The following is a 17,828-nucleotide window of genomic DNA, read 5'->3' as shown; positions in this document are numbered from 1 at the left end:
CAAAATCAGTATTTCTCAAATGTTCATGAAACTGGAAATTTCCAAATCCATGATGGAAACAGATTGGTGCTCTGTGCATCTGATCAAACCAGTAGCAACATAATGTCTAACACAAATGGGAAGCATTAAAAAAAAATAAAAGCCCGTAATGGCAACTCAAAGCAGCAGTGGCATCAAATAGGAACTGAAATCTCTAGTTAAAGCCAATGAAGGTTTGCAGGTTAATTTTGAATTTTACTCCTTATGCTATTTCAAATCAGAAACCTCTTGCTACTCAAATTCAAGTAAGTGTGCAGTGTACATCTGTTTGTTACTTTTGTATTCTCAGGAACAACCTTTCGTCACCTGCTCCCTACACCTTCCCCTTTTCTGATAATTTTCCCTTCCTCTGGGGGAACTCCACATCAGCTCAGGAATGGAATGTGATCCAATCTGGGCAAAATAAAAGTTCTTACTCCAAATTTTACCTAACTTGCTGCCAAGCTTTGGTTATGATGATGTAAGCTGAAACTGTCAACAGCTGTCACCTACCATCCTCACCTCACTGCTTCCCACCTCCAAGAGGGCATCCCCAAACAGAAAGTTTGCCTGGAAGAGAAAACCAATCCAGGAAAAAAAAACCAGGGTCAAGTGTGGGGGCTGGAAAGATGGCTTCTTTGGTTCTTTGGATCCAGCCATGCCTCAATTTCCCAGTGTAGGAGCCAGTAAACTACCCTTCATGCTGACACTAGTTTGAGTTGAGTTTCTGACACTTGCAATTGAAAGATGATTGGCTAATAATCAAAAGTATACAATATCTACCTGAAAATAAACAACACACTTTAATACAGTAATTTACGATTAAATAAAAGCAGAGTAGGCATCTTTACTTAATATTTAATGACTGATATGAAATCAGGTACAACACACTGTATATGCCAACCAAATTAAACAAAATGTATAAAGGAAATTGTTGGCCTCATAGTTATGTGTTTAACATTTTACTATACATTGTGAAATCTGAATCCCATCACTTGCTACAGAGAAACAAATTGGCTCAACTACACTTAGGAATCTTAAATAGTCTAGTAACTCTCTTTAATTCATATTTATAATATGAACAGGTGCAAGTTTTGTTTACTGTAAATTTATGGTTATTAATCCCATATGTAATAATTAGCAATTACGAAAGGCCTACCTTCCCTTTGAAATCATTGTTTAAAAGATAAAGAAGGCCAGGTGGAACTTTTCTCCTTTTAAAATGTGGTTCGTGAACAAAATGCAGGATGTTGAACTTAACATGGGTCAGGGAGTTTGTTTATGCATCAGAATTTGTCAGGAATCCAAAATGGTGAAGGCCTCTAAAAAAGAAATTGGGTTGTAATACTACAAACTTCTAGGGCTCTCAGTGAATTATTCCAATTCACCCCCTCCAAGCAGTTGACATGGTTATTCACTAAAACACATGTTTATTGTAAATCCTGTGGGAATAAATGTGCATATTAATCAAATGAGTTGATAGTTATGTCAAGGGAACTCTGCTAGTTAAATTCTTTCCTAAGGAATAGACTATAATAATTTAAAGTCTAATAGAATTCTAGACAATAGGGATGGTAAAGATGCATTAGATCATGTAGGGGTTTTTCCCTTTCTTTTTCCACCTGGGTGGGGGGAGGGAAAGTACAGGATAAATCCTTTGATTTTTGTCCAGTTTTCAATTTAAATTCTAAACGGGATGGAACTCAACACTTTTCTTGGAAATGAGACTACATCATAACAGATTTCACTGTCAGGAAATTCCTCTCCACCCTGATATTCAGATCACATGTTCTTTTTGTGTTCTTTATCCCACTTTTCCCAATAACAATTCTATGACACATTTGATTCAATTCATTCTCTTTCTTGCCTGTCTCAAGAAGACAAACTTCACTGTTAAATTTTGAATTCCCATTTCATCGTCTCTCCAGTAATACTGTGCAAAACATAATTCTACACAAAGTTTTTGCTATATGAGGAGAAGATTCCTGAAGCTGCTTTAGGAAGTATATATATTTCTCAAATGGCAATGCCTTACTGTCTATGAATCGCATTTCCACTATCACTTTTATACCAAGGGTCTTTGTGCCACTATTGTCTTTAGAGGCTCTTCTCATATATATGTACACCAAGTTACATATATCTGTGTTCTAAAAGTTTCTCTTATGCTCATGTTCTCATTATCTTTTCATATTTCTAATCTTTCCAATTCTCTTTAATACCTCTGGTTTCCTTTTGGTCTAAAACTTATTCTAATTGTAAACTAAAAACGAATTTCACTAATGGCCAATTTTGTCATTGTTTTTTTAACCATTAAGTGCACAGATGCAATACAGATGTAATAATCTTTTATAGTCATATTGCAATTTCATAACTGTATAAATTCCAATAAAACTAGGAAACTTTAATTTTAATATGTGAGATCATAATGTATAAAGAGCTGTCATAAGGTATAAATTAAGTCATGTATATACATAAATACACACATACATTCCAGTAACACTTTGATGAGTTCCAAGTGTTTTTTCTTTAGTTATTGCTAGATGTTTCAAAACACAGCATAAAACTGCTCATCACAACACCCTGTGTGGTAATGACAAGAGTAGAGTGGGAATGGGATGAAAGGCACAGAATTCATAGTAAGACACAGCTCACTGTGTGAACAAGTAAAGCCAAATTCATGAGCACTGATGGTTCAAACAGTGTGGAGCCACTGATTTTCTGAAATGAATATAAGAAATAGCAGTTCATAGTATTTAGACAACGTTTTACAAAGGACATCATACTGGGTGCTACCCGAGTATAAAAGACTCATCCAGCTGTCTCAAGAGGTTAAGTTACATATAATCCCAAAGACAAGAATAGGCAAATGATGGACCAGTCCTCCTGTGGCTAGATGGTCTGCCACATGGCCTTTCTGTTTAGTGAGGTTCCACTAAAGAGAACGCCAACTTTGTGGCTGACACAGGTGATCCTTGGGTTTGGTGTTGCATCAAACTAACAAATAAAAAAAATTTCGGCCTACAGAATGAAGCATATTAAAGCCTGTGCCTTACGAGTCAATTCAAGAGGCTAGAAAATACATTAAATTTTTTTTTTCAAGACTGTTTAATTACTTTTCAGAGAAACAAAAAATTCCATCCACTAAGCGACAATACCCCCAAATCTTCCAACAAGGTCCTCTGCAATTGTCTGGGAATTTTCATGTTCTTCCTCCAAAAGAAGTGCTCAATTTTAATTGCCAATGTTCTTAGTAGATTCACCTTTCACTGAAAAAAATAAGTAAACATACAGTCAAGTGTTTATGCTGTTTCTGTTTAGCCTGTTCTGTTTTCCCCTCTTCTCTCCTCCCTTCTGATGCATACCAACAGCACCGCTCATGGTGACAGACAAACCATGTCATGTCCCAGGCAGCTGGGATATACAATTCTGGCCACAATAAATAGAGAAATGATGTCTGAAAGTGGCAATTATATTTTGTGAGGTAACATCCTTCCTGACTCTGTGGAAGACTTGGGAATGGTCACTTCTCAGTGTGGGTAGGATCCAATACTTTTGCCACTGAATAGACCACTATTATCACAGAGGCTGGCCAAGTGTGGTTGGAATAAATTTTTTCCATGATTTTTTTTAAACTTAAAATTGAGGGTCAGTATATGTTGAGTGAATGTGGGCTGACAGAAGACTAGCTAATCTCCATCTCCTTCTTTTCACAGGAAAGAAGACTCAGAGCAGAAATGGAACTCCTTTAAAGGAGCTGCCTTGACTACAGCAAGACTATGATTCACTAACTAAACTGAGAGTTCCTTGAGGATAGACACTGGACCTTTCTTTCCTATATCTATCCCCGCCAGGGTAGCATGTATGCTGAATCAATATAACTGTAAGTTACACCAAATTTTAGGTTTCTTTTTTCAATTTGGAAAATGAGAAGCAGAGTAACCGCACCACTTACTTCACTGTATAGTGAAGCTAAAAGGAAATAACACATAAACACTTTGAAAATTGTTAAGGTTAAAATAGAGATCATTTTGCTTGAGGCTTATAGCCCTTTATCTCCATTGTGTAGATAAAGAAAATAGAGCTCAGAGAAGCAGAGTGAATGCCAAGGACCCAGCTAATAAGAGCTGATGCCAGAACCATAAACTTGGATCTTGCCTCATATTCCAGTTGCCAAGTTCCTTGGGGTATGCCGATGGTACCTAGATGTACAATTGTACCAGCAACCAAACTGGTGTCCATTGAGTCCTTTTTATGAGGAAGGTACTGAAATAGGTTCTATCCAAGATATGGTCCTGATCCTTGTGGAATTTCATAAACTCTAGCAGAGTCCTTCAAGTATCTCCACGATATTACAAGTTAGTTGTTTTCTCCTCTGGCTTTCTCTGCACTGAAACCATGATAGAACCTATTGCACTGTGGCATTTACATGTGCGTTCTTGTGCCTAAACTCCATCCCCATCCCACTGCCACACACACACACACACACACACACACACACACACACACACACAGAAAGAGAAAGGAAGAAAAAGAGGGGGTAAGCAGGAGTGAGGGAGGAGAGAGGAAGAATGGATGAAAGGATTTATTGGCCCAAGAAGAGATTGAAGTGGGAATTCCCTGGCAGTCCAGTGGTTAGGACTCCATGCTCTCACTGCCAAGGGCCCGGGTTCGATCCCTGGTCAGGGAACTAAAATCCCACAAGCTGCATGGAGTGGCCAAAATCAAAAAAAGTTAAAAAAGAAGAGACTGATATGTAAGTAACTGCTATGCTACTATTTTCACTAATTCAAGTAATCATTTTTGGGTTGGACTCCTCAAAAGACAGATATTTTCTAATTTTGAGTTATATTAGAATAACGGAGACAAATATTTTGCTGGTATTTTTAAGTTAATGGGCTTTGTGCTGTTTGGCACTGCAGTTTGGGAAACACCTTTTCCTTTCGTGGCTTACTGAAGTTGCCCAGTTTTCTTCTTTTGATGGAACTCCATTCTTTTTTCCTTAGACTGAAATGTAGGATGCTTTTATTGTGTCATTTAAATCTACTAGCTAACTTTGGCAAACAAGGACCTGTGAGACAAGTAACACCATTCTGAGCACCTCCCACTGGACTGATACAAGGTGGGTGAGCAGCTCTCTACACTCTACACCTAGTGGGCTACCTTAACTGCTTAACCTTTTCCAGTCAACCCTTTTCATTCTGTAAAAAGCAAAAAGCAAGCAAACAAAACTTGTCTATTGCCCATCAGAAAAGGCAGACTTTTGAAAAAATAAACTATGGCAATCTAGACTTATAACAAACATTATAATAATCATCAAGTGTGAAAAACAAGTGAATCCCAGTCCAGAAACACATTTTTCCCAAACTAGAAGAGAGACACCTTTGCTACGAACTCAAGATCAAAATCCAACATTTTTGCCTCTGGAGAGAGAAAGAATTTCAAGGCTTTCCAAAGAAAATGCCCTGTTCTTATATAACCCTCCCCCTGCATTAAGGGACCACCCTGCAGAACATCCAACGCTGTGGGAATGTACAAAGAAACAGACAACTTGAAGTGCTTACACAAAGAAAAGCATCTACAGGAAGGCCTGGCATTATTTTTAAAGTGTGTGTATTTATGTGACAACACTGATATGGTCCTTAAAATCCTGCTAGATCCTCTTTGGTTCTTTGCTTCAGCAGCCCTAAATGATCTTCTATACTGAAAGCACGAGTCACTTGAGCTTCCTGTAAATAAGCCAAACATCGTATACCCACCAAAAAATAGCAAATTTTACTTCATAAGGTTCCAAGTACACTACAAAAGTAGCCTTTTCTTTTTGCTTCATGACAGGAAGCCTTACTTCAATGTGCATTCCTAAACAAGGTGAAAGAGGAACTGTGTGTGCTGTGGTTATTTACACAGACAATGTTTGCTCTGGCTAGTAACCCACATTACTAAACAACTTTCCCTGAAACCAACATTGAGAGAGAGAGAGCTATGTGAATTATATTAAGGAAAAAGTAAGGTTTTACACAGCTTTAAAAAAAAGTGAAATTGGTCATTTAGAACTGAAATTTCTAACTTAATTTGAGAAAATAAAAATGGATGTTCTCAAATTTTAAAAAATATAAAGTCAAGAATTAACCTAGGCTTCCCTGGTGGCACAGTGGTTAAGAATCTGTCTGCCAATGCAAGGGACACAGGTTTGAGCCCTGGCCCGGGAAGATCCCACATGCCGCGGAGCAACTAAGCCCGTGCTCCACAACTACTGAGCCTGAGCTCTAGCGCCCGCAAGCCACAACTACTGAGCCCACGTGCCACAACCACTGAAGCCTGTGCACCTAGAGCCTGTGCTCCGCAACAAGAGAAGCCACAACGAGAAGCCCGCGTACCGCAATGAAGAGTAGCCCCCGCTCACCGCAACTAGAGAAAGCCCGTGCGCAGCAATGAAGACCCAACACAGCCAAAAAAAAATCAATTGATTCTAAATGTTTAAAAAAAAAAAAAAAAGAATTAACCTGAAGATTTAGAGACATATAATTGATTATTAGAAACTTTGTGTGTGCCAATTAAAAATCTGGTTTCACATTGTGGCACTGACAAAATTTTGGCCACTTAGGGAAAAAAAGTAATTCTCCTATTAACTTTCACAAAGAAAAAAAGCTATCATACACACATACAGAGAAGACCTTACAATAAAGGTCACTGCCTATTACAGTCCATAATGATGGTATAACAATAAAACCTGAACCACATATTTCAAAAGATATTTTAAAAAATAGAGTTCAATCCAATCCAAGGATTCTATGGCCCTCTGGTGTTTGTTACAATGAAACTTGTCCTGTACCTATAACTCTTAGCTGAAAGTGCTATCTAATGGTTTTGAATTAAGTAAGTAGCTCTCTCTCTTTTTAGAAGTAATTTTAAAATTTTATTCATCCTCTAGAATTTACATACTGAAACATAATTAACTTAATCAGTAAATGCAGATATGGGTAAGTCACTTTATACACTAACATTTTACATATACCGTTTCTGGTTTTAATAAATTCTCCCAATTCCACTACTCACCAAAGAGGGGAAAGTATCTACTTTTAAGGAATCACTAAAATGCCAAGGAATATAGCCAAGGAAACAAAATCAGAGAAAGTAAAACCAGTCGGTTTAAAAGAAAAGGAGATAAAGGGTCAAGGCAATGGCACCAGCTTATTCTAAATGCAGTCCAAACTTTAAACACAATGTCCCTTGAAACATTTCCCTTTTCTATAAGGCAGAACACTAAAAATGTTTGTAATCTCTCATTTTAGGAATCTCTAAAGAGTTTTAATTAGGGCGTAAATTTATCTGATCATAGGCAGACTGTTACTTGAAGACTATTACCTTAAAAAAAGACAAAAACACACAAAACTCCCTAAAGGCGAAGTATATCCTTTTACAGCCAGACATTCAAACCGATTCATTCATTTTAAGTTGATAAAGGCTTACATGCTCTGAAACAGAATAGAAGCAACAGCTCAATCATATGGTTCTTTACAGTATTATCTGTAGTTACAGAGTAAATTCAGTTAGGTGTGTAAGTACAGTGGGAAAATATATAAAGACAATAATGTAATTGCTTCAGTTCACTAGAGTTATTTAAGCATTACAGGAACAAATTTACACTTACCTTGGTGAAGAACTTCCATGTCATTACTGTATTCTTTTAATACCACATGTAATGTTGGGTACTCAATGATCACTTTGTTCCTCAAATTGTCAAGGAGACTTTTGTCAGGATCCATTTCATAATATCTTATAGTAAAAAAGCAAAACCAAAAAATACCATTTTATTTGAAATTACTTGTAAATAAAATATGAGTCCCTTACATTAAAAAATTTAAATGATGATGACATTAATCCAACAGTTATTTCCTTATAATATAGTAACTTTACCAAAATAATCAGGTAAAAGAGCTATTATTATAGAGGTCCTAAAGCTAAATCAAAAGTATATGAAATAATTTGACATTAGGAAAGCTCTAGAACAAGTCATTCATTTTCATATCAATAAGGGATAAAGGCTAACTTTTATAAAATATCTATATTTGATGTGTCATGAATTTTTCTTGGATAAAATATTGACTAGCTAAAAATTCAAATTCCTCAAATACATTTAGTTTGAGTCTTAAAAGAAAACCAAACAACTATCCCATGATAGTTCCTAGTAATATATGGTGCTAAAATGGCTACAAAATACTTTTGTAAAAACTTAATTCTAAATTATAAATACTTTCTGGAAATATATATTACCATATAATTAAATTTTGCTTTCCTTTATTTTGAAATTAAAAAAAACAGGTTTGAATTTATGAATGAGGTAAAAGCACAAAATTTAAGAAATATGGAGTTCATTTGTCATGGTATCATGACATAACCAGTAAATGTGTCACAGGTAATTAGATGGTAATACTCCTTAAAGTATGAAATTCTCAAGTCATTACTTAAAAAAAAAAAATTTTTTTTTTTTTAGTTGATTAAAGTTGCATGCCCCTAGCATTCTCCCTTGCTTGTTTTCTGAGGTAGGAATAAAGGGGTGGAATTTCAGCTAGCTCACTAGGAGCTGCATAAGGGAATGTGTTGGCAAGTGACTATCATGTCACGACAAAGAGGAGAAAGTAGAGAACACCTTCACCAGAGTAGTGCAGAAGTTCTCCAACTTTTTTTCTCCATCTCCACCAATGACAGGTGATATTCACATACAAAACATACATCCCAAGGGATACCAGGCCTGACAGCTGGAACTCCATCCCTTCCCCTTCCACTCAAGAAAGTACACTGGAATACCAGTCAGTGATCAAGAGTGAGGTTACCATCGGGATACATTTGAATCTGCTGTAATTTTAAGAGTAAATCATACAAACTTTGATATTTCTTAATTAGTGACAAATTATTTGCACCATACCTTGCAGCTGACTCAGACATGCAGCACACTTACTAAGAACTCTTGGTATAGTGATTTCTCTGTGTTCTAAGTCTGTCCTGTGCAATATTTTTCCAATAAGGGAAAGCAGAAGTGCTTAACAAAGTGCAAAGCCGAGCCCATTATAAAAACTGATTTCTTTTTAAGAAGTGGGTGACAAGTGAGAGGACTTGTAAAACCAAAACTTTACTCCTGTTTGCCTGACCACATGCCCCACTCCTGGAATTAAATTCTTCATTTTAGAATCATAGAATATTTTTTATGTGGAAAAGAAACTTGAAATGCAAAATATTCAGTTTTCCTAAACCAGCCACCCTCGTGCCCATAGGCCACAGAGTGCATACATTCTTTTCCCTGTGTAATATAATACAGATGTGCTTACAATACTTTAAAAGTGTTCTTCCAGCATTCAAGGATTAAATGCATCACATTTTTTACACATTATTTCCCTTTGAAAGAAGCAGTGTTTTTTAAAAAGTTAGCAGTGATTATACAAAAAAGAGAGGCTGAATTAGATATAAAAGTATAAAATTAACTTATAAAGTAAAATATAAAGTGGATATAACTAAATTTTTCTTAAGAGAAAGCAAGACTTGAATTTTCAAATAGGAACTTTTCAAGTGGTATCCTACAAACACTTGTAGCAACTTATCTTCTGTGCATTTTAACTGAATCATAAGGCTTCTATTAAGAGACATTTCCCAAATCAGGGAATGTTTTCTATCAACACTTATTTCATTTTTTTTGTAAATAATTTTCAGTATATACCTAATGTTTTAGGCATTTTATTTCTTTTTAAAATATTAAATCTTCGTTAAGCTTCTCTAGACTTCCAAAGCTGAAACAATTAAAAAAAAAAAAAGAATTCTTCAAAAGCCACATGGTAATCAGAACCTAATATTAATGCTGATATAATACAAAATAAGATCCCAGCAGAGGAACATTCAGAGATTCTTAAAAATTACCATGTAATAAGTTATACATTATTTCAATCTTAAAACTATAATTAATTACACTTGTTTTATTAATAAAATTGGTCCCTATTTTATGTGCCATGCAGGCTCTGTACAAAGTATTTAGAATGTAAAGATTTATGTAAGAATTTATAATGAATTATTTTAAAATATTTCACTCAAATGCAGTGAAAATCTGGTATGTTGTGTGGTTTTAATGGGAACCACTGAATTTTATTTAGTGTTTACCCGAAGATGTTGTAAACTTCCAATCACAGCAATATTGCTATTGAGTGTCAATAAGCTTCAAGGCCTCAGCTTTCCAGTCTGTCACTTAAAACAGGTCAGACTTCACTAGATAATTTTTATATGAAATTCTGAATTTCTTTTTCTACTAGGAGTGGTTACTCTTAGGCTACCATTAATATTTGCCAGTAATTAAGAAGTAAATTATGTAAACTGTTTTATAAAGAAAGGCTATTAAACACAGATGGGGTAACATTGTGTGGACATAGGGTTTAGTTAAAGGAAGCAGTAACTTTTAGTGGTTGCTTGGGTTTGGAGTCTAACACCGAGTTAAAGTCCTGCCTCCATCACTTACTGGTCTGCGATTCTGGACAAGTTACTTAACTTCTCTAGTTCCTAGTTTCCATGCTTGAAAGTGGAGATAACAGCAGTATCATTTCAGAGAGTTATTATGAGAGCTAAATGATAAAACACAGAAACTGTTAGCTCATTTACTTAAGCCATGAACACAGTTTTACAGTTGTATTTACCTAAAATAACAACGCATTCTTACAGAAACTTTAGTTCAGGACAAAGTCACTGAACTTCTTCAGTAACAAAGAATGGCACTTCTTATGTAAGCACTGAAACACTTATTTGCCTTTTTATGCATTTTGCATTTTAAACGTAGCCTTACAACTTTCCGTATAACTTTCATTTTTTTATTATTTTATATTAGTTTATATTACATTTACTTCCAAGAGGCTACAACTACGTTGAATCCTCCTTGTTTCCATTATCTTGAGGCAACGTGTAGAGTCCAGCTTGGCATTGCCCAAAACATTTAGGTGTTAGCTCCTCTGCAAGTCATTAAGTCACTGAATCCTAAGGGGCAGCTTCATCTATTTTTGAAATTTTGAGGAACTCTGGTGTTCCCATTAGTAAAAGGGCTCTGCTACCACAAGACAAACTACTTGGGTTTGAAAGAATTAAGATACCAACATTTGTCTTTTATTTTACCCTTAGGGACCCTCTCAGACATTTCCTCTTGTTATTTCACTTGGTTTACTCTCACAGGCTCACTAGCTGACCCTGCTCCAGGCAGCTTCACAGGGGCATTGTAAGGGCAGCATAGCTCAGTAGGCTAAACAGGTGTTTACAGTGTTTGACATCATACAAATAAAAGTTGTCTTGATACTCAAGGGTATGCTTTTAATCTTGGCTCTGTTACTAACTTTCAAAGAAACTGGCCAAGTTCTTGAACTTCTTTCTCTGCACTTCATTAGCAAATTAGGATTTATTTTTTAACTTCCCATAACTCAAAAGGAGACAGAGAATAATAAAAAAAAAAGGAGTCACAAACCATTCTATTTCCCACCTGATCACTGGCACCCCTTAGATCATCTCCCCTTCTATCCCCTAATAAAATACTTAAACTAAATTTGAATTTTCTCCAAATTTAACAATCTAATAGCAATCCGTAGGCCACAGAATTTTTTCCACTATAAAATAAGGGCATCTGATGAGGTGATCATCAAGATCCCTCCAGCTCTAAAATTGTACAAGTTTTGATATTTGTCTGCCAAAGGCAGCACTTAACCAATATTCCTAATAGTCATTTGTATTTATTTCTTAACTTAGGTTTCTAGGTTAAAAGTGCAACTAACTGATTCCAAACGTACACAGTTGAATCTCTTGCTGTTTAAAAAACTTAACCTTAATATAAATCAGTTTACTGTTATCCGATAGCTAAACATTTATAAAGTATGGCTCATCTTGGTATTAACTGAATTCAGTAAGGTTCCTGAATGTATTATAAACTACATGTTTTAGATTCATACTTATCAAATTCCTTTAAAATAAGTAATTTAAAAGTACTAAACTTATTTTAATAGAGCAGAAAGAGAACAGATTAAGTGAACAAACTAGCTTTTAAAATCCAAATGAAAAGGAAGAAAGAAACCAGATTGTTAATGAAGACCCAGAATAGGAGAAAAAAGATACATACATTCAAACTAAAACATATAAAACCAAACTAAGTACAGGGGTCAGAGAGTTTTTTAACTCTTCTGTTTACAAGTAAAAGGTATTATTTAAAATTTCTCCAAATACTCCTGTGTGACAGTTTTTGCAACTCAGACTGTCCACGTCACATTAGAAGTAGATTGTGTCAAAGTTAAATTTTTTCTTACCTAATTTCTCTAGTTTTCATATTAAAAAGATAACAGTAACTGAATTAGTGGTTTGCTGCACTTTGTTTTGGGACTTTTACGTAATTTATGTAAATGTGTAAACGAGGGCTCCATATACTTGACGTGGGGCACCAGTCATGAGGGGGGTAGCACAGACACATGCCTCCATTCAGAAAGCTCTACGGTCAGAAATGCGCTGGCAGACCATCCCGTCTATTGATGACAAAAGGTATGGGATGTGGTGAAATAAAGTGACTAATTACACATTTTAAAACATGCTTTAAAGAGGGCCTTACAAGGCTTTTGTTCTAGGTGCTATTTGTTCAGGCTTTCCTTATCTTCACTAGTAAGCTCAATTACTTTTAAATCCAGAAGGCTTGGGTTCCAATCTTATCACAGGTCCTTAGAAGCTGTGACTCCTCAAGGGTACTCAGTTTTCCTCATCAGTATAATGATGGAAAGGTTATCTACTCATCAGCTAGCTTGTAAAGATTAAATGTAACAGGTGAAAATGTTTCTAAAGTGTAACTTGCCAAACTGATATTAGTAATAAGACTTTATACTTCAAAGGTAATTTAGCACCTTTAGCAGGGAAATAACATACTTATCAGGGATTATCTTCATGATCTATATGATGGGCTAGTTAGTAGAAAAAGCATGAACTTTGAAGCCAAAAAGACCTGAGTCCAAATCCAGGCTTTGTAACTGTAGCTTGGTTTCTTCGGGCTAAGTCAATTTCTCAGAGCCTAAGATTCCTATCTTGTAAAGTAGAGATATAGTATGTACTTCATTAGAATTAATGCATGTGAAAATGTGAACAATGCCTAGCTGCATTAATCAATCAATTCCTCAAATATTTATTTAGTGTCTACCATTACAGATAGTCTGCTAGGTAATGGAAGTTCATAGAAATAAACCCCACATTTTATTGGGAGTGCCAGTCAACAAACAAACTATCACATTTCATTGGGATAAGTGTCAGGATAGAAATCTAAAGCTAAGTAGATACTCAATAAACTTTCTTTCTTGTCCCTTATTCACCTCCAAATGTTCTTTCAAATATTATAGTGCCTATAATATCTAGGCACTTCATTTGCTAACTCTAGCTCTCCTCCTCCTTAATTGGTTCTTAAAATCCCTCCTCCTCCATGGATTTTCTCCTAATTAACATAGGAAATTTTAATTAGCCTTACTCTCATTAACAAAACATATGCTTCCTCTGGTGCTAGACTAAATGCAGGAGTCTGATCAGTACAGACTCTTACATTTTCAATCTTTATTAGGAAGTATATCACTTTGGAAAATATGATCACGTTCCTCAGAAAAACTTTTGCTTAAATGTTAGTTAAATAGTTCATGAATTAACTACACCATAGAATTATATTATTTTAGAGTTACAAAGAACTTAATCTACTTTTTTTTGTCTTCCAGGTGAGGGCACTGAAGCCCTGAGGAGTATCTTACTCAGGGTTGCTCAAGGAGATGCAGAGTTAGAACTGTAAAGCCAATCTTTTGAGTTCTTCACTCAACTCTTTGCTTGTTTGCTTATTCCTCGCTCAACACATATTTACTGAGGGAGGTCTACCATGTACCAGATGCTGTTCTAGGAACTGGGAATACAATGGTGAACTATTAGGTATTCACTAGAGATGAAAAGATGAAGGATTTCTAGGAAGAAAGTACCTATACAAGGTAGAGGATAAGGGAATACACATAGAATTCATACAGTTTTGGTACGTATAAATTTCAGTGAGAGGTCTGCTTGAAAAGGTTAAGCACTTTGGCTAAAATGAAGTATCTGAATCACCTAGAAATTTCAACTAATTATGTCATTACTCTCTCTGAAGAGTATATAAAGTTAGATATAAATTATTATGTAACATAACTAGAATGGATAAATTTAGTGGATTAAGTTGAGGGTTAAAATTTATTTTCCAAGTTTTTAGAGAAAACTCTCATTTTATATTTTACATAATTCCCTTAATCAATGATCAAAATAGTACATATTTGAAATGAGATCATTACTATGGAAATTGTAGTCTTTATAATCTGTTAAGAATTTGACCATCATATCACTTTGGATCTACTTTTCAGTACAGCCTCTCAAATTAAATTTCTCAAGTTCACAGTAGCTGAAACTTCACTCACCCAGCTCTGCCAACTAGTAGAGCTTCAGCTTCCCTAGAGCTACCTAAGAGTAAACTTCCCTAGAGCTAAGTTTACAAGTCTTATCATAAAACTGCCTCAAGCAGAATGCCACATATGAAACCCATTCCATCACTGGACGTGTCATCTCTGAGATGATAAAAGTATTTAGCACCCTGTGCTATGTATTTTCTTTATGTGTGTGGACATTCTTCAGGTTGATTCTAACATTTTCTAGTCCTTAAATGATCCCTTGCTTCTGCTGTTCTAGAGTCTATGTCCAAAATGTGGCCAAAGGTTAAGACCATTTTGAGCATGTACTCTACCTGATCTTGATTCTCACTTTGGAAAACAATCAGTAACCCCAAAGAGGGATAACAAAGAACTGGGGCTGGGTTCCACATAATCTAAGAACGTGCACTGTGGTCATTTATGGCGCTGAGAGGCATGTGCTATATTGCAAAGGCTTTGGAGACAGGTGGGCCTAGGTCTGGATCTAGGTTTCACCAGTTAGTGGTTACAAAGCTGCAGTCAGGGCTCTCCGTGCAACTAAACATATTCATAATGTATAATGTATGTACAGTGTAACATAATTATAGTGTATATAAAATGCTTAACAAAGTACCTAAAATACAGTAGGAGACACTCAGTAAGAGGGTGTCATTAGGACTTCCCTGGTGGCACAGTGGTTAAGAATCCGCTTGCCAAGGCAGGGGACACGGGTTCGAGCCCTGGTCCGGGAAGGTCCCACGTGCCGTGGAGCAACTAAACCCGCGTGCCACAACTACAGAGCCTGAGCTCTAGAGCCCATGAGACACAACTACTGAGCCTGCATGCTGCAACTACTGAAGCCCATGTGCCTAGAGCCTGTGCTCCTTGACAAGAGAAGCCACCGCAGCGAGGAGCCTGCACACCACAACGAAGAAAGCCCGTGCACAGCAACGAAGACCCAACACAGCCAAAAACAAATAAATATATTAAATATATATATATTAAAAAAAAGAGTGTCATTAATACTTATTATGTTCCATAAAGACATTCATCAGCCTCTAGATTTAACCCCGATTTTAAATCACCCTTGCAGCAAACATTTTTTTGTGCGTGTATTTGGCAAAACTTATTCAGGTTCTTCACACTTTCCTGCTTATACGTAACCTAAAATAATTTCAGAAAACAATGACACTTTTGTAGATTTTAAAACAGACATCTGAAATTTCATTTAATTTCTTTACTCACAAGTTAAAATAGATATAAAGAACGTAATTTATGGTGTAGTGTAAATATTGATGGTTTAGAATGAAAATGTTACATCACTCTTATAAAAATTCACTAGAATCTAAGTAAAATGGGAATGGTACCAGTATCATCAATTTAAAAACTGCATGAACAAGTTCTTCCTTAATAGTTAGAAATAGTTAGAAATCTTATATAGTTTCCTTTTCTCCTTGATTGTATTTCCATTCCAATTCTCCACAGAATTTTATCCTAAATACTGATACATTTATGCTTGAAAATCTTTTACTTATAGCCCAATCACACTTCTCTGTAATAAAAATGTGTATGTAAGCTAAAAATTTAATTTTATTACCTATGACCTTAAGGCTTTAAATGTTAAAATTTCTTCAGAATTGAATAATTATTATTAGTACAAAACTGATCAAAACACAAATATATTACAAACATTTATAGTAAAACTTTACTGGAAATGCATTTCTTAATGTGATGGGTGAGTGCTGATGATGGCATCTTCTACTACATGCAAGGCTGTTTACAACTGACTCTTAGATTAAGTGATTTCCCCCATTTATCTCTGCAGAACTCATTGCTAGAATTAAATTCCAGAAGGAAAACAAAAGGAAGTTTAAGTAATCTCATCTAGAGAGCACACTGCTGTTATTCACTAACCCTTCCTTCATCACAGTTATTTTCAAGGGATCTAACTAAAAGGCAGAAATGGTCTCTGGCTATTTACATAAGACAAGGCATCTGAAAGTAGTTAATGCTGTTCTTAGAAATTCTGGAATTCCTTTAATGTTCTCTGACATATATTTAATTCTGTACCATTATTATCAAAACAATCTTAACTTCCAAGGTCTTCAGTTCTAATGGCAGGATATTTTTTTAAAAATCCTAACTTTTAAATATATATATTATACATTTCCTATTTAGAGTATCTTTAAATATACTTTTCAATCATTCTCTGTAAGCCTGAAATTAAACTTAATTTTCTACTTCCAGTTCAATTAGGCAAAGGGTACAGACTAGTATCTTTAAGGATGTAGAAATTTGACTTCAAAAATTCATCCTAATATTAAATGACATATTTCTTTACACAACTTCAACAACTCAACTGAATAAACATCCACCAAATATTTATTATATAGAAAACATGCTAGACACTTGTATGGGATTCAAAAATGTCCTCAAGGATTTTATTATCCTCGGCAGTGTTTCTCAAAGTGTGGTCCCAGGGATAACTTATATCAGGGTCCCTCAGGAGGCAGAGACTTTAACAAATGCAGGTTTCTGGGTACTAGGTAAGTGACTAAACCAAAAACTCTGAGGGTGGGCTGAAAATCGACATTTTCATCTGTCCTAGATAATTATGATGGACACTGAAATCTGAGAAGCAATGTTCTGAGAAAAGAAATACTGGTTAAATGATCAGTTGAAGAGATGCTTATGGTAAGGTAGCAAAATTGGCCAGTAGGGGTATGGGCTAGGTGAAGAGCAAGGAGGGACCTGGCAGGACTACGAGGTGAGGCAGGCAAGAGACTAGACTCTTAGAATCAACAAAGTCTGAGAGGTGGTATCTTGCAGGCAGAGTTGAGACTCTAGGAAGTCAGAATCTGAGCAAGTAATGTGAACTGGGAGGTCACTCTGCTTTACGGTAGAAGGGGGTCTTTGCTTGCTGGTGGGTGGGTGTTAGCAAAAGTCAAAAAGACGTCAGGTGGGTCTTACTTGAGGCCTTTAGAGAAACCAATTTCTCTAAAAGGGCGTAGGAAAAAGTGTCTTACCTCTTAACTTCAGAGTGAATGATTTTTAAATATTTCATGTTACAGATCCAAAGAAAGTAAAGTAACCTCAGTTTTTTATTTAAAAAAAATCCTCTCAGCACGGAAATAAAATCATCCAAGAGAAATAGCTCATTCTTTTGCTGGTTGCCTTTTATAAAAAAAGAAAAAAGTGTTCCAAAATGATTAACTACAACCAGCACAGCAGGAAACAACTAATAGAATCTGCACGTACAATAGGGTAGTCCCCCCAAAAAGAGTAATAATCTTCTGTGACGTGCATGAAATCAAAGCTTAGATAAAGCTTTAATTTGGCTTGGGTTTAAAGTCTCAACTCTTG

General features: G+C 35.6%; 1 protein-coding gene across 1 annotated transcript in view; it reads right to left on the bottom strand.

Annotated features, from left to right (window-relative positions):
- Nucleotides 1-2,517: 2,517 nt before the first annotated feature.
- ZNHIT6 (zinc finger HIT-type containing 6) overlaps nucleotides 2,518-17,828 on the bottom strand; it is a 55,148-nt gene continuing 39,837 nt past the window's right edge. Inside the window, exons 9-10 of the mRNA XM_082669800.1 lie at nucleotides 7,667-7,791; nucleotides 2,518-3,284 (exon numbers count right to left, since the gene is read on the bottom strand). Coding sequence (XP_082525926.1) covers nucleotides 3,250-3,284; nucleotides 7,667-7,791 — 160 coding nt within the window. The 3' untranslated portion in view covers nucleotides 2,518-3,249. The remainder of the gene's footprint in view (nucleotides 3,285-7,666; nucleotides 7,792-17,828) is intronic.

The sequence above is a fragment of the Grampus griseus genome (assembly GCF_964374135.1).
Source record: "Grampus griseus genome assembly, chromosome: 1".
NCBI lineage: Eukaryota > Metazoa > Chordata > Mammalia > Artiodactyla > Delphinidae > Grampus > Grampus griseus.
Note: the sequence above shows the minus strand (reverse complement) of the source record. Positions and strands in the feature narration are given on the sequence as shown.